General features: G+C 38.7%; 1 protein-coding gene across 6 annotated transcripts in view; it reads left to right on the forward strand.

Annotated features, from left to right (window-relative positions):
* STAG1 (STAG1 cohesin complex component) overlaps nucleotides 1-21,710 on the forward strand; it is a 381,935-nt gene that overhangs the window by 277,289 nt on the left and 82,936 nt on the right. For all 6 annotated transcript variants that reach the window (XM_002716398.5, XM_070072783.1, XM_070072784.1 and 3 more), the window contains 4 exons: nucleotides 3,673-3,771; nucleotides 4,496-4,575; nucleotides 8,581-8,688; nucleotides 13,066-13,180. In XM_002716398.5, coding sequence (XP_002716444.1) covers nucleotides 3,673-3,771; nucleotides 4,496-4,575; nucleotides 8,581-8,688; nucleotides 13,066-13,180 — 402 coding nt within the window. The remainder of the gene's footprint in view (nucleotides 1-3,672; nucleotides 3,772-4,495; nucleotides 4,576-8,580; nucleotides 8,689-13,065; nucleotides 13,181-21,710) is intronic.

The raw sequence follows: 21,710 nt of genomic DNA on the forward strand, positions 1-21,710 counted from the left end.
CCAATTGCCCCTCTTCCAGGCCAGCTCTCTGCTGTGGCCAGGGAGTGCAATGGAGGATGGCCCAAGTGCTTGGGCCCTGCACCCCATGGGAGACCAGGATAAGTACCTGGCTCCTGCCATCGGATCAGCACGGTGCGCTGGCCGCAGTGCACCAGCCGCGGCGGCCATTGGAGGGTGAACCACTGTACACTCTGCCTGTCAAAAAACAAACAAACAAAAAAAAGAATATTCTATAGTCTCATAAACTTGCTATTAAAAACACAGTTGTCCCTGTCTCCATGTATATCAGAACAGTGCTGGAAAAATTGGGAAAAACAAAGATGAAATCTCCTTTGGAGAATGATCTAAAATTCATTTGATAAGTCTTCATTTTTAGAAAAACCACCAGAATGCATTACAAATTGTAAAATCATAATAGTTATGACCTAGCAGTTAGTAGTGCCCCCCTTAGGCAGGGACCTGATTTCGTAAGTCCCATGGTTACCCCATTGTTGTCATAAAAGTGCTAAAGATTTTTTTATACCATGTCCCACTCTGTCTGTTCTTTTCAGCCTTAATAAATTCATCAAGAGAGGAATTAAAAGGAGCTACTTCTGTCACAGCATTCACCACAATGCTGCTTCCCAAACACAAGGGCTCTTCAGAGGGGAACTCTTCTGTAGTTCTGATCTGAAACGGGTTTGAAATTACATGTGGTGTGCTGTTTTTCTTTTGTTCTTAAAAACGGAAAACAGTTGGGGAGGTGGTTTAAACATTCTCACTCCTCCAGAAACCTTTACAAAGATCACAGGGATCTTCCATGGACCACAGGGAAACAGCTAAGTTGGGGATAATGTACCACCCAGTGTGTCCTCAGAAAATTAAGAGCCCAGATCCTGGTGAAAGGTGGATGAGGAGGAAGAAACCAATACCAGTGACCCCACTTCTAGCATGAAGAATGGGGGTCTGAAGAAATTCAGTTATAGATACTGACATTGGTCAGTTGAGAAGTCATGCAGCTGTGGAGGAGAAAGGATGCTGTTGTTCTCATTTGTCCAAGGCACTAAAGTTCATTCATGGGAAGGGGAGGGGGAGAAGAGGTTGTTCTTCACCAGCATCTTCTACTCCAAGTTAAAGACTATTAAAGATACTCCAGTACTAAATAGCACTTCCAGGACTCTCCATGGAGTCATTTTGCCTCTATTTTTAAATTTGTTTATTTATTCATTTATTTGAAAGGAAGACTTACAGAGAGGCAGAGGCAGAGAAGTCTTCCATCTGCTGGTTCACTCCCTAAATGGCCACAACCTCTGTAGCTGCACCATTCCAAAGGCAGGAGCCAGGAGCTGCTTCTAGGTCTCGTATGCGGATACATGGGCCCAAGGACTTGGGCCATCTTCTAGTGCTTTCCCAAGCTATAGCAGAGAGCTGAGTCAGAAGTGGAGCAATAAGGTCTTGAACTGGTGTCCATATTGTATGCCGGCACTGCAGGTGGCAGCTTTACCTGCTACATCACAGCATCTGCCGTGATAAATTGTCTTTTTGTTTAAGATTTATTTATTTGAAAGCCAGAGTTACAGAGAGAGAGAGCATGAGAGACAAAGATCTAACTGCATAATCATTGAAACAGCCAGCACTTGAACCTGATGTTGATATTGCAGGCAATAGTTTAATGCATTATGCCACAGTACTGGCTGCTTGCTTCTGTTTTAAATATCCTATTGTCTGTTTTCCTGACTGTTTCCACTAGAACGTAAAAGATAGCAGTAGGGGCCCACACTGTGGTGCTGTGGGTTAAAGCCCTGGCCTGAAGAGCCGGCATCCCATATGGGTGCTGGTTCTAGTCCCGGCTGCTCCTCTTCTGTCCAGCTCTCTGCTATGGCCTGGGAAAGCAATAGAAGATGGCCCAAGTCCTTGAGCCCCTGCACCAACATTGGAGACCTGGAAGAAGCTCCTGGCTCCTGACTTCGGATTGGCTCAGCTCTGGCCATTGTGGCCATCTGGAGAATGAACTAGCAGATGGAAGACCTGTCTCTCTGTCTCTACCTCTCTCTGTAACTCTTTCAAATAAGTAAATAAATCTTTAAAGAAAAAAAAAGATACCAGTAAATTTTAGTTGCATGAATAAAAGATGCTCTTTTTAAAAAACAACAAAAAAAATTGAGAGGTAGAGTTAGAGAGAGAGGGAGAGACAGAAATGTCTTCTGTCTGCTGGTTCAGTCCCCAAATGGCCACAGTGGCTGGAGCTGAGTTGTTTCAAAGCCAGGAACCAGATGCTTCTTCTAGGTCTCCCACACACTGCAGGAACCCACGCAATTGGGCCATCTTCCACTGCTTTCTCAGGCCATAAGCAGAACAGAGGAGCAGCCGGGACACAATCCAGCAACTATATGGGATACCAGTGCCACAGGTGGAGGCTTAGCCTACTATAACACAGCACTGGTCCCATAAATTATGTCCATTTAAACTATTGTATCTCATATTTTTGATTCTGTGAGTATTTTTTAGAGATTTATTTATGTATTTAAAAGGCAGAGTTAGAGAAACAGAAATAAAGAGAGACTGTTTCTGTCCACTGGTTCTCTCCCCAAATGACTGCAACATCTGTGACTGGGCCAGTCTAAAGCCAGGAACCAAGAGTTTCATCAGGGTCTCCCATGTGGGTTCAGAGGCCCAAACACTTGGGCCATCTTCCATCTCTTTCGTAGGCCCATCAACAGTGGGGAGCTGGCCGGCGCCGCGGCTCACTAGGCTAATCCTCCGCCTAGCGGCGCCGGCACACCGGGTTCTAGTCCAGGTTGGGGCGCCGGATTCTGTCCCGGTTGCCCCTCTTCCAGGCCAGCTCTCTGCTGTGGCCAGGGAGTGCAGTGGAGGATGGCCCAGGTGCTTGGGCCCTGCACCCCATGGGAGACCAGGAAAAGCACCTGACTCCTGGCTCCTGCCATCGGATCAGCGCGGTGCGCCGGCCGCAGTGCGCCAGCCGCGGCGGCCATTGGAGGGTGAACCAACAGCAAAAGGAAGACCTTTCTCTCTGTGTCTCTCTCTCACTGTCCACTCTGCCTGTCAAAAAAAAAAAAAAAAAAAAAAAAAAAAAAAAAAAAAAACAGTGGGGAGCTGGATTGGAAATGCAGCAGCCAGAACATAAACCAGCACCCACTTGGGATGCTGGCATTGAAGGCAGCAGCTTACCCTGCTGGTCCAAAATGCCAACCCTCAATTCTGGAAGAATTGCCATGACATATTTATTTCAGAGTTACCATAAGTGCTATATTTATTGCTCAATTTAAGTCTTTATAGGTGTGTATATAGGATGATAAAGGGTTAGTATAGGGATATAAGCGGATAATATGAAGCTCAATTTGCCCACAAGATTGTTTAATAGTTGCATAAAGAAGAAACAAGAATATCTTTCTCTAATTATTTTCACAAGTTCAAATGCTAAGTGGTATAGGATACTGTAGGAAATACGCCATGTTGAGTCAGCTGATAAATGTCTGCAAAAATGTGGTTTATTAAAAGGGCATGCATTTTAAATACAAGTGCAACAGTGTAACATTTGCTCAGTCCTATTCTGTATACAACATGAAGTAAGTAGAATGAGGTAGATTTTATAACATTTGTTGTATGGAATTGACTACTTAGATTGTGCTTTTGTTTTTGTTTTTTGTTTTGTTTTGTTTTGTATTTCTGTAGCAAGGGGAAGTCAGGCTGAAGTGTTTGAAAGCTCTGCAGAGTCTATATACCAATAGAGAGTTATTTCCCAAATTGGAATTGTTCACTAACCGATTCAAGGTAAGCATTAAGAATGGCGAAGTTGTTTTATTTTTCGCTTTAGAAATGCTACTTGTAAAGTTGGTTCACTCCGCAAATGGCCACAACCGCTGGAACTGCACCAGTCCAAAGCCAGGAGCCAAGAGCTTCTTCCAGGTTTCCCATGTGGCTGCAGGGTCCCAAGAACTTCTTCTACTAGTTACTAACTAGTCCATTTTCTACTAGCTACTAGCTAGTTTAGCAAATGGCATTACTACATCAAGTATTAATTTCATATTTTTAGTATGTATTCTTTAAACCTATATGAATACTTGAGTGAATCATTGCTTTACCTAAGATATTACCAACATGAGCTCTTGCCATTGAAAGAAGACTTCTCCTGCTAAAAATAAAAAATGCCTTTATATATTGTCTTTTATAAATAAATTTTGTAAGTTAAGGTATAATTGTCATAGTGTTAGTGAATGAGAAGGATTTTAACTTACGAACACATATGGCTAGAAACACTCCCTTTGTATGACTGGGACTATAATGTGGCTTCAAAAATAAAGCTTTTTAATTTTATCTTTCATTAGCATTCCATAAATACCCTCCAGAATATTGAGGGGACTTCCAAAAGTTTGCAGAAAAATGGAGTTAAAAGATAAATTTACTTTGTTGTAAAAACTTTCATATTCTTACATAGTTTTATCATAATATACATTTTTTCTGTTTATGGTTGGTTTGTTTCACAACTTTTTTTCAGGATCGCATTGTATCAATGACACTTGATAAAGAATATGATGTTGCTGTGGAAGCTATTCGATTGGTTACTCTGATACTTCAGTAAGTATAATATCAGTTAATATTTTATTTAATCTTGGTATTTTAATACTTTTCCCTCAGCATTATTAATGTATTCCATGTAACCCTTAAATGACTTTTCATCACATAAAGTTCTTCTACATTTTAAGATTAGATTTGAAACAAAGTGTTTTCTGTTTTTCTCTTTTTTTGTTTTCTATTTTAACTGTGTGTTGTTCCTTCTATTAAACGTTATTTTATTGAGGCCAGCATTGTGACTTAAACTGGTTAAGCTGCCACCTACAACACTGGCATCCAATACAAGTGCCAGTTCAAGTCTCAGCTGGTCCACTTCTTATCCAGCTCTTTGCTAATGTGCCTAGGAAAGCAGCAGAAAATGGCCCTAGTGCTTGGGCTCCTGCCACCTACATGGCAGACCCAGATGGTGTTGCTGGTTCTTGGCTTTGGCTTGACCCAGCCCTGGTTATTGTGATTGTTTGGGGAGTGAACCAGCAAATGGAAGATCTGTCTCTTCCTCTCTCTCTCTGTCAATCTGCCTTTCAAATAAGTAAATATTTTTAGAAAAAAAAGTTCTTCCATGCAGTCTATAAAAAAGTAACATACCTATTTAAAATAAACAAAACAAAAACTCCAGAGAAAGGTGGCTTTAGAGGAAGACACCCCAAAAAGATAAATTTTTCTATTTTTATTTTTTTGACAGGTAGAGTGGACAGTGAGAGAGAGAGACAGAGAGAGAGGTCTTCCTTTACCATTGGTTCACCCTCCAATGGCCGCTGCGGCCGGCGTACTGCACTGATCCGAAGCCAGGAGCCAGGTGCCTCCCCTGGTCTCCCATGCAGGTGCAGGGCCAAGCAGTTGGGCCATCCTCCACTGCACTTCGGCCGCAGCAGAAAACTGGACTGGAAGAGGGGCAACCGGGACAGAATCCAGCTCCCCGACCGGGACTAGAACCCGGTGTGCCGGCGCCGCAAGGCGGAGGATTAGCCTATTGAGCCGCAGCGCCATCCAAAAAGATAAATTTTTCAAATAGGCTATTTATGAATGCTATACTTGTAGAAACAAGAGAAATAGAATAAGGTAGCTAAATTGTTTATACTAATGTTATAGCTTTATCTGTCCATTGACTGAATACTAGTAAAATTCTGCCTGAGTGTTTATTCTGTCAAAGGCATTGCAGATCCTCCTTTGCCTCCATATGAAGCCATATTTATCATCAGCTGAGAGATCTGTTGTTATTAGAACTTCTTTTTCCCATCTGCTCTGCTTTGTTGTTTTTTTTTTTAATGTAACTTTATAACAAATGTGATCAGCATGGCCTCTTGTGTTATTTGGTGATTTTCTCCTCTTTGTCTTTTTAATTCCATTTAGCTACCTGTGGATTATTTTTCTTTTATATGGATTCTTAAGATATACTTGTCATGTGCCTCAAAAAGATTTTAAATGTTAGAACCGCATTGAATTTTACGGTATATTTAGGAAAGAATGAAGTCCTTTACTATATTTTATGGGTATGATTGAAAGTGATAGATAACTTTATTCAAATGTTAGGTCTTTTTTCATAAGGTTTAGCTTTATTCAGAGGTCTTATATATTATATATTAATTCTTATGATGTTATGTCATTTTAGTATGTCCTTTCTACTTTGTTTCTGCTGAGGCAGTGAAATCTTTTATGTTGGTTTTGTATATGCAATCTATTGAAACTCTTACACATTCTTTTTTGAATGAATCCAACTTACCATCACATACTTTTCCTTTTTTAAAAAAGATTTCTATATTAATTTGGAGTGCAGAGGAACAGGACAGGATGGGGAGGACACATATCTTCCATATGCTCGCTTATTCCTTAAATGGCCACAATGTCAGATTCTAGTCCAGGTGAAAGTCAGGGGCTCCATCAGGGTTTCCCACATGGTGGCAGGAGCCCAAGCACTTGGGCCGTCTTCCACGGCTTTCGCAGGTCCGTTAGCAGGGAACTGAGTTGGAAGTAGAACATCTAGGACTCAAGCTGGAGCTCTGGTATGGGATGCTGACATGGCAGGCAGCAGCTTAATTCGCTCACTGTGCCACAATGCAGGCTCCTGAGTTGATGCGTTTCATGTTATGTTGATTTTGTTGGTTTTACTGTGTAAATATCGTGTGTAAACAATTGTAGTTTTGTCTCACTCTTCCCTAACTTTATAATTTGTTTCATTGTCTTAGCCAGAACCTTCAGCACTATAACAACATTATTGTGATAAAAGATGTTTTTGTTGATTTTCTACTCAGACATTTAAAGTACTTTGTTTCTGTGATTTCTGGAATATATTTTTGATATGTGATAAAAATTCATTTTTATTCGGGGTTTTTGGGAGGAGGGATTTTTGTTTCATCCATTAAGGAACTTGAATTAAATTGATAGATTTGTCTAATGTTAAATCATCCTTGTACTTCTGGAATAATTCCTATTTGTATATGACATTTTGTTTTATTTTGATCTGTTTAAATACAATGTTATTCTTAAATTCTCATTTAGGATTCTCAAATCTTATCAAGAATAACTTTGACATATTTTCCCCACAACTTTGAAGTCAAGGATAAATTCCTTTGTAAAATTAGTTCAGTAGTTTATTGCCCTTTTTCTATTCTGAAATAAATTGTTAAAATGAGATTAATTCTTCCTTGAAATTTCAAGAGCATTCACTTGTTATGTTAAATGCATGTAATAATTTCTTAGTTTCTTTTTGAAGGATGTTTTCATACTTTTTTCCTTTTATGTTTGAAATATTTTTTTTTTATTTTTTTTAATTGTCAAGAAGTACTTGTACATATTTATGGGGTATAGTATGATATTTCAAAGTACATGTATACAAAGTGCAATGATCAGATCAGGGTAACTGATGTGTTTATAACACACATACTTCTTTGTGTTAGATTAAAATTCCTTTCTATAAGCTGTTTTGAAAATTTCAGTTAACTGTTGTCAATTTTATTGATCCTTCTGAGCTATAGAGTATTTGAAGTTTTAGCTCCTGTACAGTAATACCGCCCGTTTCCATAAAAATCCTTTCACCATCCCCCCACCCAACCCGTACCCCTACACCATTCTCAAGCTGTAGTGGCCACTATTTTATTCTCTACTTCTATTTACCTTTTAGCTTACACATATAAATGACCATGCACAGGTTTTGTTTCCTTGTGTCTCACTTATGTCACTTAGCATAATGTTCCGCAGTTCTATTCATGTTGCTTCAAATGACAGAATTTTATCTTTTTTATGGATGAATAATGAAACATTATGTTTAAGGGGTGTTTCAAAAAGCTCATGATTGTTGGGCACTGTGATACAGCAGGTTAAGCCACGACTTTATATGCCTGCATCCCGTATTAGAGTGCCTGGAATCAAGTCACCTCCACTTCCAATCCAGCTTTCTACTAATGAACCTGAGAAGCAGCAGATGATGGCTCAAATACTTGGGTTCCTGCTACCCACCTGGGCTTCTGGCTTTGTCTTTGACTCAGCCCCAACTGTTGGAGACATCTGGGGAGTAAACTAACAGAAAGCCTGCTCTCTTTCTCTTTCTCCCCAACCTGCCTTTACTATGTCAAATAAAATAAATCTTTTTTTAAAAATATTCATGGAAAATTGAATTTAGAAACGTTAATTTTGATGCATAGTACTTTGAAATCCATGCAGTGTTTTCATACAACACATTTTCTGCAAATATTTTGAAGATCCCTTGTATATATAATTTCACAATTTTTTATCCCATTTTTCCATGAACTTTCTGAAAGTGTCCCTTATGTATTTCAGGATATTCAGAGTCATTGTCTGTGAGCATATATAGCTACAAAGAATATGGACATTTTAATTGTCTTATTTTATCTGTATTTTTAGTTACAAGGAAATACTCTTTTTGAAGTAAGATAAAAGACAAAACCAAAATCAGTATGCTGTGAGTCTTACAATGAATTATGCAATATTTAAGTAAAGGTAGAAGTGAAGCTAAACATTTGTTTCATTATCTGAAACTTTCTGAATTTTTAGTGGCAGTGAAGAAGCCCTTTCTAATGAAGACTGTGAAAATGTTTACCACTTGGTATACTCAGCACATCGCCCTGTTGCTGTGGCAGCTGGAGAATTCCTTCATAAAAAGTGAGTTGTTTATCTCTGAAAACAAGTTGTTTTGTGTTTTGTTGTTGTTTATAGACGACTAATATGATTGAACACAGTGCCAAAAGTGTCTATTTCAAATTCTAGGAGTTGTGATAGCCTTAAAACATAGGTACATAGCATGACTCGTACCCCTTAGAAAGGTGTAATCCAAAACATATTCCAAGGCAGCCGGTGCCACGGCTCAACAGGCTAATCCTCCACCTAGCAGCCCCGGCACACCGGGTTCTAGTCCCCGTCGGGGCGCCGGATTCTGTCCCGGTTGCCCCTCTTCCAGTCCAGCTCTCTGCTGTGGCCAGGGAGTGCAGTGGAGGATGGCCCAAGTGCTTGGGCCCTGCACCCCATGGGAGACCAGGAGAAGCTCCTGCCTTCGGATCAGTGTGGTGCGCCGGCTGCAGTGCGCTGGCCGCAGCGGCCATTGGAGGGTGAGCCAGCGGCAAAAGGAAGACCTTTCTCTCTGTCTCTCTCTCACTGTCCACTCTGCCTGTCAAAAAAAAAACAAAAACAAAAACAACATATTCTGAGGAATCTGTGAGGATGGTTCTCACTTAGGGGTGTAAGTAAAGATTGGCGAATTACATGAACTCTCCAAAAGCTACTGAGATAATTGATACACAAGCTTTTTTGCCTTTTAAAATTGTGGTTTCTGGGGTCAGTGTTTCGCACAGTGGTTAAATCGCCTCTTGAAATTCCCACATCCTCTATCATAATGCCTAATTCAACTCTCAACTCTTCATACTCTGTTTCCAATATGGCTTCCTGTTAATGCAGACTCCGAGGCAGTGGATGCTGGCTCAATTACTTAGGTCCGTGCCATCCACATGGGAGACCTGAATTGAGTTCTGCTTTCCTGAATTTGGCCTGTCTCAACCCTGGCTGTTACAGTCATTTGGGGAATGAATTAGTGGAGGGACATTCTGTCTGTCTGTCTGCCTTTCAGATAAAATTTTTTAAAAGTAAATTTAATTATAAAAATTTGAGTTCTTATCTTACCTAACAACATTTGTGATCTAAATGTAACACGGTATCACCTTCAAAATTCCTGCCAACTTTGATTTTTTTCCCCCTTATTCTCTCCATTGGGTTGAGGATTATTTTGGTCAGTAATGCATAGTGATACACAATTGCAATTTAATTTTAGAAAATCATCTATGTTTTTGGCAAAGCATAGAACTAATGAGAGTTTATGAATGTAAACACTCCTATGACACACATTTTTGATCATGATTTACTAGTTTATGTTCTATAATTTTTTAGTAGATTGATTTGTTCTTAAATATGCTGCTTTTCTGCATGTAGCTTTTATTTTGTTTTATATTTGGTATCTTTGCTCTTGGTTTTAACTTAGTGGACTTGATTATTGGCAGATGAATCTAGAAGTCCATTCTGTTTACTAATTTATGAGTATGCTGAAGCATAGGTATAAATCATGTCCTGAACAACTGTTGTGCATCAATGGTTAACTTTGCTAATGAGCAAGCCTGGACCTTCATGCGTCTTAGTGTGTGTCTGCATCGTAGTGCTACAACATGTAATTCTCTGCTCAGTTGTACCTCTGAAAGTAGAAAGAGTTGTTCCCAAGTGAAAAATCTTTCTTAAGAAGAAAGCCAGCTACTAGTGCATGTCTATAGTGGAAAGTGAAGAAGAAAATCCAGGTTTTCAGGCATGAGTTTTAAAATAGTGTATTGAATTTGCCAGTGACTTTGATGTTTGTGGTTACAGAATAATGCTATTTCTTTGTTTATCTTGAGATGTTGTCAGTCACAGATAGAAAGAGTGCACTATAGTTTAAACTTCTTCCCTTTTTCAGGATTATTCTTAGCCTGTAGTTTCTACTTAAGTTTTTAAAAAGTTTGTTTTTGTAGAAAGTATTCCTTCTAAATTGCTTCTCAGCCTTTTGGCTGAGATCAAGTACAGAATGTATTGCTTCTGTAACTTAAAAGAGAAAATAAACTAAAGAGGTTTGTTTTGTATGGAATACTAGGCATAAACTAGTAGTAATTGAGTTAAGTCCTTGCATATATTTATTTTATCTGCATGATATTTTCCTTTAAATATTTGTTTTCATTTATTTGAAGAGAAAGAGAAATAGAGATCTTCCATCTGCCTATTCTCTTCTCAAATGCCTGCAACAGCTGGGGCTGGACAAGGCCAAAGCCAAGAGCCAGGAACTCCATCTGGATCTCTCACATGGGTAACAAGGACCCAAGAACTTGAGCCATCACTTCCTGCTTCCTATTATGCACATTAGCAGGAAGCTAGAATTAAAAGTAGAGCTAGCATGCTAACCTAGATACTGTGATAAAAAGATGCAGGCATCCCAAACAGCAAATTAACTGCTGTGCCAAACACTCACCACTATGTTATATTTTTCTAAATTTGAAATACTTGTCAGAATTTTAAAAATTGGGATACATTACATAAACTCCTGATTTATTTGTGAAAACAGTCATTCTTGGGCAAATAAATGAAAGCTTCACTCTAAAATCTAATTTTAGGTCCCTGCCCTACAGAAATTCACAGGTTGATCTTTTGGATTTTTTTAATGATCTCTTTTTGTTCTTAATTTTTCTTTTCTTTTTTTAAAGATTTATTTACTTGAAAGAATTACACAGCGAGAGAAGGAGAGGCAGAGAGAGAGAGAGAGAGGTATTCCATCCGCTAGTTTACTCCCCAGATGGCCATAATAGCTAGAGCTGAGCATATCCAGAGCCAGGAGCTTCTTCCACATCTCCCACACTAGTGCAGGGGCCCAAGGACTTGGGCCATCTTCTACTGCTTTCCCTGGCCATACCAGAGAGCTTGATCGGAAGTCGAGCAGCCAGGACGTGAACCGGTGCCCATATGGGATGCCGGCACTGCAGGTGGTAGCTTTGCCTGCTACACCACAGCGCCAGCACCCTTAATTTTTATTTTCTTGAAGGGAAGAGAGAGATCACGTTTCCATCCATTGGGAGGATCACCAAATGGCTGCAACAGCAAAAATTTAGCCAGGGTGAAGTCAGGAGCCAGAAACTCTACACAGGTCCCCCACATGGATAGCAGGAACCCAATTACATGAGACATCACTTGCTGGGTGTGCATTAGCAGGAAACTGGATGAGAAGCAGAGCTGGAATTCAAACCCAGTCACTTCCATATGGGTTACAGGTGTCTCAAGTGGTGGCCTAACCTCTCAGCCCAATTCCTGCTCCTCATACTTTTGTTTTTAAATCATGATTAATTCTTGCATTCCTTTTTTGCTCATATACTAATAGTTAAAACAGAACTCAACCCAACATAATTCAGTGGAGTGACATTAGTGTTAAATATCATCTAGTAACAAAAATGTTTAGCTAATTTTCTAACAATACTTAAGAACTGCTCAAGGTGCCCTTCTTCCATGCAATGCTGTGAGTAAAAGGAAAATTGCAATGAACAAAGAAAACACCCCTGTTGAAAATTCTATGCTTGGGTCCCTGACATACACATGAGAGCAACAGACTGATTTCTAGGTTTTTTAACTTCAGTCTGGCAATACAGATGTTGAAACATTAGGGGAATGAACCAGCAGATGGAAGGTCTTTTTTTCTGTCTCTCTTCCTCTTAAATAAATGAAAATAAATTATTTTAAGACTTAAAAAGTAAAGGTTATGAGGGGTGGGTATTTGATGTAGTGATTAAGACATACCTGGCACTCTGTATCTCATATGAGTGTTCTTAGGTTTGAGTCCCAGCTCCACTTCTGCTTTCACCTTCCTGCTAGTGCACACACTGCAAGGCTGCAAGTGATGATCCAGGGATTTGGGTTCCCGCCATCCATGTAGAAGGGCCAGATTGAGCTTCAGGTTCCTGGCTTCTGCCTGGCACAGTCCCAGCTGTTGCAGGCATTTGAAGAATGAACTATCACATTGAACTTCTCTTTCTGCTTTTCAAATTACTTAATTATTGAAAATAAAAATTTTTATTGTTATTGCTTCAACATTTGGTTAGATGCTATCATTACATTATTATAATTATGAGTTGTAATTGTAAATCAATATTTAAGGAAATAGAGCTTAATTTATAGTTACATACTCTAGTATCAGTCACATAGGATAATAACAGTACTTTGATTTTCATACATATTTGAACATTGATTATTCACCAGTAATAAGTTTTCTTTTATATTTTATATATTATTATTAAACTATATGAAATTGTTCAGATCCAACCATTTTTTACTTACAAAGACATCAGTGTATTTGTATTGAAATAGATTAGTAATCTGTGATCTTGTTGCTTCTCTTTTTTGTAAGTACTAAAATTTTTTATAGTGAAGGGAAATACTGAATTTCCTATCCATGTACATTTGTAATATTCTTGTCTTATTTATTTGTAGACTGTTTAGCAGACATGATCCACAAGCAGAAGAAGCATTAGCAAAAAGGAGGGGAAGGAACAGTCCAAATGGGAACCTCATTAGGATGCTAGTTCTTTTCTTTCTTGAGAGTGAGGTAAAAAAATTTTAATGTTACTCATTTTTTTATTAATTGCTATATTAAATAAAACTGTCATTTGATTCATTATCACTAAGATTTTAATCATTTGATAACAAGCTTGTTTTTTATAAATTACTTCCAAGATTTGCTTGATTTTGGAATCAGTACTCTACCTTTTGTTGGGAGAGACTCTGAATATGTATGTAGGTGTAGATCAACTATTGGTAGTATAAACTGGCAATTGTTAAACTTTTACAGTGCTCCACTATTGCAGTACTGTGTTTTATCATTACTTTTTGTTTTTCTTGAAGCTGTGCCCATGGTCTTTAATTATTGCTTAAGTAGTTTATTGAAAGTTGTCAAGCTGTTACAACTGTTAGTACAATCTTATTTGAAAATGATTTGATAAGGAGAAAGAAAAATATGTATTCAAATATTTTAATTGATAGTTGTACAAATCCCATAGCAATGTTTCCATGTGCTATAATCAGTTATAATTAACAATCATAGTGTAGTATCTACAAGGATCTATTCTCACAGCCTAACTTCGGGTTGCCTACTTAGCTGCTGCTTTATACTTTGTGTTTCTTTCAGAGCTAAACTAAACAACTGTGCATGAATGAACTTCTTGCTTTAGTAAAGCATGAAAATAGAGTTAGGAATATAGTAAAGAACAGAGATCTAGGGTTCTTAATTTTATTTTGAAGAAGTCTTTTAAATTTATATTGGAATGTCTGGGAAGAAGAGAAATTTTTTAAAGATGCTTTGGGGGCTGGCCTTTTGGTGTAGCATGTAAAGCTGTCACCTGCGATGCCAGCATCCCATATGGGTGCCAGTTCATGTCCCAGCTGCTCCACTTCTGATCCAGTTACCTGCTAATTATAGCAGGCCTGGGAAAGGCAGTGGAAGATGGCCCAAGTGTTTAGGCTCCTGCACATACATGGGAGACCTGGATGAAACTCCTGGCTTCTGGCTTCAGCCTGGCCCAGCCCTGGCCTTTGGGACCATCTTGAGAGTGAACCAGTGAATAGAAGATGGATCTCTCTCTCTATTTCTCTCTCTCTCTGAATAGAAGATGGATATCTCTCTCTATCTCTGTAGCAGTGAATTTCAAATAAATAAAAAGATTCTTTTCTCAAGTTTGAGCATGCTAGAGAAACTCTCTAGAAATAAGGAAGCGAGTCACAAAGAAAGAGTCTGTATGAAAAAAAAACTGAAAAATACGGGGACTTTAGGATAAAGCAAGGAGGAAAGTGATAAAGAAGTTACTGATGTTTTCTGAGTTGGGAATAGATAAAGACTAAAGTGAGAAAAGCAGCTGGAGAGTTAAATTTGAGTAAAGAATGTACATAAGAATAGTGTTTTAAATGTGCATACAAATCTCCTGGGGATCTTGTTTAAAATGCCTGTGCTTATCTGATAACTGGAGTGTGAGCTGAGAGTCTGCATTCCTGCAAAGCTCCTAGGTGATGCTTATGTTCCTGGTTCAATGACCACACTTTGTATGGATTTAAAATACTATTTTGTTCACGGAGCAGTTGTGGACACATTACAGAATAAAATGCAGTATGTTAATTTTCAGGATATCTAGTAGCTATCACAGTTATGATAGACCATTCCAGTTTTTATATCTTTAGTGTCCCCTAGGCTTGAGAGGAATAAGATCTATAAAGTATTGTTCAGGGGACATTAGGTACAACAGTTCTGTCACTGCTTGGGATACACACATCCAGTATCGCAATGCATGGGTTTGAGTTTCAGCTCTACTTCTTATACAGCTTCCTGCTAAAGCAGGTCCTGGGAGGCAGCAGGAGATTGCTCAAGAACTTAGGTACTTTTTGCCCACTTGGAAAGCCCAGATGGAGTTCCAGACTCCTGGCTTCTGTCTGGCCCAACTCTGGCTATTGTAGGCAGCTGGGGAGTAAACCAAATTTTTTAAAGTATTATGGAAAAATCAAGTCTCTTCTTAAAGATGGCTTTATAGGCACAACAATTTCAAATATTATTAGAGTTGAAACATACAAATATTATAAACTGCTGAAAATTTAGGGGATATGTTGATGTTGGCTAATTGAAATTTTTTATTAAAATATTTTTTATCTCTGAATGCACAAAGACTTAAAAGATATAGATCTCCATTTTAGGCAGGTTTTTATTAAAGCAGTAATTTGTATTACTGTAATGTTACTACTGTATTCCTGTGTTTGTGAAAGTGTTACAGCAGAATTAAAACATATATCTTAATTCTTTGGTATGACATTCTTGTCAGCTGCAAAAGCAACTGCAAATCATAAGAGTTTCTTGTTGATTCATGCTGGTTATATTGGTCTTTATGGTGTCCTGTGCTTCACCAAAAACATTCTTTGTGAAAATCTTTCTTCTTCCTCTCCCCGCCCCCAAACAATACTTTTTGTTATTATCTTTAACTGATATATGTAACCTGCATGTGTTTATGGGGTGTCATATGATGTTTTAAAACATATATACATTGTGTGATGTTTAAATCAGGGTAAGCATATCTGTGTCCTCCTATATCAAATCTTTATAATGAAAGTAGTCAAAAATCTCTGTTATAGCTTGTCTTTTTTAGGAAACCATACATTATTATCTAAAGTTAGCCTGCTATGCAATAAAGAATGCCTTTCTCCTATCTGCTATAATTCATTACCCATTAATCAACTTTCTCCATTCCTCCCACTTTACTACCCTCCCCAGATTCTGTTAACTACCATTCTACTCTCAACTTTAGTGAGATTAACTTAAAATTTTTGCAGCAAGAGCAAGTTCAGGCAGTTCTTTATTTTTAAAGATGTATTTATTAATTAATTTATTTAAAAGGCAGAATGACAGCAAGAGACAAAGAGAGAGAGAAAGAGCTCTCCCATCCATAACTGGATAGGTCAGGCCAGGCCAGGCCAAAGCCAGGAGCCTAAAACTCCATTTTAGTCTCCCATGTAGGGTGGCAAGAGCCCAGGCACTAGATTTGCAGCTTTCCCTGGCTCGTTAACAGTGAACTAGATCCAAAGTAGAGCAGCTGGGACTCAAACCAAACCTCTTATGGGATGTAGTCTTAAGGGATGCTGGTGTGGCAGGCTGCGACTTAACCCCCTTCACGACTACACCAGACCCTAGAAGTCATATTCTTACAGTGTCATGAAATCCTGGTTGTGTCCTACACTGAATTCTGCTTTGTTTGACTGTAATACAAGTTAATGAGTAAAATGTTACTATAGATGATTGAAATATTGAATTTTAAAAAACTTTAGAAATCATAATAAAGTAGAATGAGTCTATATCTTATAGATAAGTGAGAATGACTAACTGGGATTCATTGTCTTACTAGGAATTGAAATAATGATATTTTAATAATAGAATAATAAAAAATGTCAAAGAGATTAATAGTTTAGATAAAATAATGGAAACTAAGATACCTACCTAAGTTACAAGTTTTTTATTTTGGTCTAAAAATTGATTTTTTTGTTGTTGTTGTTGTTTAAGGATGTGTTTGTTTATTTCAAAGACAGGGAGAGAGAGAGGGAGAGGTCTTCCATCCACTGGTTCACTCCCCAATTGACTGCAACAGTCAGAACTGCACTGATGCAAAACCAGGAACCAGGAGCTTCTTCCAGTTATCCCATGCAGGTTCAGGGGCCCAAGGACTTGGGCCATCTTCCACTGCTTTCCCAGGCCATAGCAGAGAGCTTGATCGGAAGTCGAGCAGCCAGGACTTGAACTGGCTGCCATATGGGATGCTGACACTGCAGATGGCGGCCTTACCCACTACGCCGCAGTGCTGGCCCCCAAAAAGTAATGTTTCTAAGCTATCACAGCCTATGTAACAGCCATTGATTTCAGGCAACAAAATACCTCGTATTTTAGATGCATGCCAAATAGTAGGGTAATGGTACTTGAATGTGATTAGTCCAGATTTCCCTGTAGTTAGTGTCTGACCGTATAATTTATAGTACAAACTGTGATACTTTTCAAAGGACATGGAGCTATTAATAATTATATGAAACAAAAGTACTAATCTAAAACATGTCTGATCAATGTGGACGTATAGTCACTCTCCTTGTAGTCACATGGCACGAGGAGGCTAATTGTGATAATCATTTAATATAGAAAATTCACAGCCATATTAATGATTTATCAAATTTCCCCAAAATGTTCATCTGTAGACCATAAATGACAACTTTTGCTTTTTTTTTTTAATGTTATCCAAGATTCACCAATGACTAGATGTATTCCAGCAAAAGTAAAGACCCTAATATAGGTGTGTTTAGAAATTTTTGATTTCTTGGAAAGATTGTTTCCATTAAAGGAGTCACTCTGGGATCCCATTATATCCTGAACTTTTTTAGTTTATTTAGCTATTTGATAGAAGGGTTAAGAGGTAGGGAAAACATGAAATAAAATATTAGGAATAACTTTGAAACCACTAAAAGATGAATCAGAGTATAAATAGAAAGTTGTAATTAAGTCGCCAGGAAGATAAGATTAGTTTGCCTTATATAAAAGCTTAGAGGAAAGTCTATAAAATAAATTCTTAGATCTAGTAGGGTAAAAACCACCTAGATTTAAGTATAAGTTATACAAATTGCAGATTAAAGTTAATTTTATTTTAATTACTATTTACCATAGAGTGACTCTTTACCTGTTAATGAATTATTATTTCTATTCATCTGATTTCTAAAAGGTAAAAAGTATGCTTGAAACAAGTACCTTATTTTCACATTTTTATGGAATTATAACACTAAAAAACTTTTTAAAAATTTGCATTTTCTTTTTTTTTTTTTCAATTTTTAGGGTTGCAGTTCCCTTTTTTTTTTTTCTTTTTTTTTTTTGACAGGCAGAGTGGACAGTGAGAGAGAGACAGAGAGGAAGGTCTTCCTTTGCTGTTGGTTCACCCTCCAATGGCCGCCGCTGCTGGCGCACTGCGGCCGGCGCCCCGTGCTTATCAGAAGGCAGGAGCCAGGTACTTATCCTGGTCTCCCATGGGGTGCAGGGCCCAAGCACTTGGGCCATCCTCCACTGCACTCCCTGGCCACAGCAGAGAGCTGGCCTGGAAGAGGGGCAACCAGGACAGAATCCGGCACCCCAACCTGGACTAGAACCCGGTGTGCTGGCGCCACAAGGTGGAGGATTAGCCTATTGAGCCACGGCGCCGGCCCAGGTTACAATTACTTTTTAATCACAGCTTCTTTCATAGCAATTGAGAGTCCCTCAGGGCCTTCCTTTCTGTAACTTCATCTTTTCATTGTTAGTACATACATAGTATCTGACAAGTGATTGTAGCCTTTCCCCCAATGACCATGTTAGAAATTTTTTTGGCTCCACCTCTGTGGCCTAGCAGGTTAAGCCTCCACCTGCAGTGCCAACATCCCATATGGGCACCAGTTCAAGACCTGGCTGCTCCACTTCTGATCCAGCTCTGCTATGGCCTGGGAAAGCAGTAGAAGGTGGCCCAAGTGCTTGGGCCCCTGTACCCATGTGGGAGACCCAGAAGAAGCTCTTGGCTCCTGGCTTTGGATCGGCATAGCACCGGCCTTTGCAGTCATCTGGGGAGTGAACCAGCAGATGGTAGACTTCTCTCTCTCTCTGCCTCTCCTTCTCCCTCTGTGTAACTCTGACTTTCAAATAAATAAATCTTTACAAAAAAAGAAAAGAGAAATTTTTGTTTATTTTTTCTTTCAAATATGGATTTACCTTTTAGTCTAGCAGAAACTTGAAGACAAAAAGTTCTGTGGCTATAACAGTTAATGTAAGTCAGAACAGTTATTGTAAACATTATGTCAAGCTAATCCCTGACTATATTGTTCTGATAACTGTTGCCAATACTAGTGAATTTGAAGCTCCTTCCAGAAAATGGGCCAATGCATTATTTGTCCTTCCTGGTATACCTTTTTAGTTTTAAATAATTGGCTGTTGATACAAGCAGAATACATTCTACTGCAACTCTACATTATAGTCAAAATGAAGAGCAAATTATAAAAGAAGTTAGCATCTATGTTAATAGTGCTGGCTACCCCATACACAGAATTTTTTATAGGAGCAGTGATAACATAAAAGACCTGAGTTTTAGGATGCCTTGGTTCAAGGCACAGAAATATTAACCTTAAGAATACTGATGCTAATGTTATTATACTACCTAAAGGCTTGAATTGTACCATCATGCGTTCCATTGAAAATCTCAAGCTAAATTAGTCAAGATGAAAGAGATTTTGTCAGTTCGCCAGAACTGTGAGGAATATATTGAAGCTGTAAAGTAAATGGGAATAGACTGGCTATGAATTCCATAGCCGTTGCTGTGTAACCCAGAGTCCTGTGAAACAAAAATAGAAAACATCAGTTATCCCAGTAAATGTACATAGATTAACATGATTTATTAAAAGTCAGGTTAACATTTTGGATTGATATAAAGAAATGAAGAATAGATATATGTTATTACAGACATACTGTAGTCAGAACAATGCAAAAAGTTTTCAAATAAAAGACTAGGTAAAGGCTGGATATAACTAGCAAATGCTTAGAAAAAGCTAGCGGGGTGCAGGCCTTGTGGTATAGCAGGTTAAACTGCTACTTGGGATGTCCCTATTCCCTGTCAGAGGGCCAGTTTGATTCCTGGCTTCTCCACTGTCCATCTAGCTTCTTGCTCATGTATCTTGGGAAGCAGTGGATGTTGGCCTATGTACTAGTTCCTACCACCCACACGGAAGACCCAGATGGAGTACTCAGCTCCTTCCTGGGGATGGCCTAACCCAGCCCTGGCTTTTGCGGGCATTTAGTCTGTGAACCAGCAAATGAAAGATCTCCTTTCTCTGCCATTCTGGTTCTCAAAGAAATGAATATTGATTTAAAAAATAAAAACTATGATGAAAGGTAAATCAGAATTGAAAACCAAAAATATTAAGAGGGACAAAAATTATGTTTTATACTTATGGAATCTATAATCTGTATATATGTCATAATGGAATGTTTACCTATTCTATGAAAAATATGTGTGTTAAGTATAAAAGCATATTTATTGAGCATAAGATTTTTTTAAACTTTGGTGAAATAATGTATAACAAACATGACTTTTGAATATACTGTTCATTGTCATTAAGTATATGGGCATGGATATATAATCATTACTGTTAATCTCTACAAAGCTTTTTCAAAATCTCCCCAAACTGCAACTGTACATATTAGAAAATTTTACCATAGATTTTAATAGCAACAGTTTTGAAGCAATTGTTTTTCAGCTTTTTGCTTTGGTTTTTCGTCTTTGACACCAGATTGTACACCATTTATGCCTGTCACTCTTGGCATTATGTTAATGATGTTCTAAAAATAGTGTCTTTAGAAATGTGAATTTGAAAAATTTCAAGAACTCTCGTAGCAAACCATTACCTGTCTTCTTTCCAAGCATAGATATAAATCAGTATTGTCTACCCCAGTTTTGACAGAATTCACTGGGAGACAATATACTGTGTGTTTGTGGCTGGTGCCGTGGCTCACTAGGCTAACCCGTGGCGCCGGCACCCCGGTTCTAGTCCCAGTCGGAGTGCAGGGTTCTGTCCCGGTTGCCCCTCTTCCAGGCCAGCTCTCTGCTGTGGCCCGGGAAGGCAGTAGAGGATGGCCCAAGTGCTTGGGCCCTGCACCCCATGGGAGACCAGGAGGAAGTACCTGGCTCCTGGCTTCTGATCAGCGCAGCGCATTGGCCAAAGTGCACTGGCCACAGCAGCCATTTTGGGGGTGAACCAATGGAAGGAAGACCTTTTTACTCTGTCTCTCTCTCTCTCACTGTCTAACTTTGTCTGTCAAAAAAAAAAATACTCTGTGTTTGTGACATTTTTGGGAGCCAGGATTTAAGATTTAAAATATTGTAGAAATGAAGTACATAATTAAGGTTAAACAAGGCAGAACATTAAAAAGATCATCAAAATTCACATTGAATAATATTGAGTATGATAGAATTAGGAATAAAAAAGAAAACCAACTCAAGTGCTAAATGTGCCAAGATAGTAGGTAACTAGTAGATCTGAAAAGGTGACCTACATACTTTTGGGCTACTACCTATGAAGAAAAGTATCTTCATTCAGAGGTACAAGTGCACATATAACATAACAGGTAAATTTGTTTTTACCCTTTCTATATGTTTTCGCTTCATTTTTTGAAACTTAGTTTTAACAACTCAAGATTAGGGTACAGGCTATAGTTTGAAAACTCCAGGATGGTTTTAGCTAGATGTCATGTGCCTCAAAGGTGTAAAATTTTTAAAAATTGTTTGTTTGTTTAAAAGGCAGAGTCAGAGAGAGAGAGAGGTCTTGCAGCCACTGGTTCATTCCCCAGATGGCCACAATGACTAAGTACTGGCCAGGCTGAAGCCCAGAGCTTCATCATGGTCTCCCACGTGGATAGCAGGCATTCAAGGACTTGGTCATTTGCTGCTACTTTCCCAGGAGTATTAGCAGGGTGCTGGACTGGAAGTGGAGCAGCAGAACTTGAACTGGAGCTCATGGGGGATGCTACCATTTCAGGAGGCTGCTTAAACTGCTGCCTA

This window comes from Oryctolagus cuniculus, chromosome 4 (genome assembly GCF_051225735.1).
Source record: "Oryctolagus cuniculus isolate XC-2025 breed Fujian yellow rabbit chromosome 4, ASM5122573v1, whole genome shotgun sequence".
Taxonomy (NCBI): domain Eukaryota; kingdom Metazoa; phylum Chordata; class Mammalia; order Lagomorpha; family Leporidae; genus Oryctolagus; species Oryctolagus cuniculus.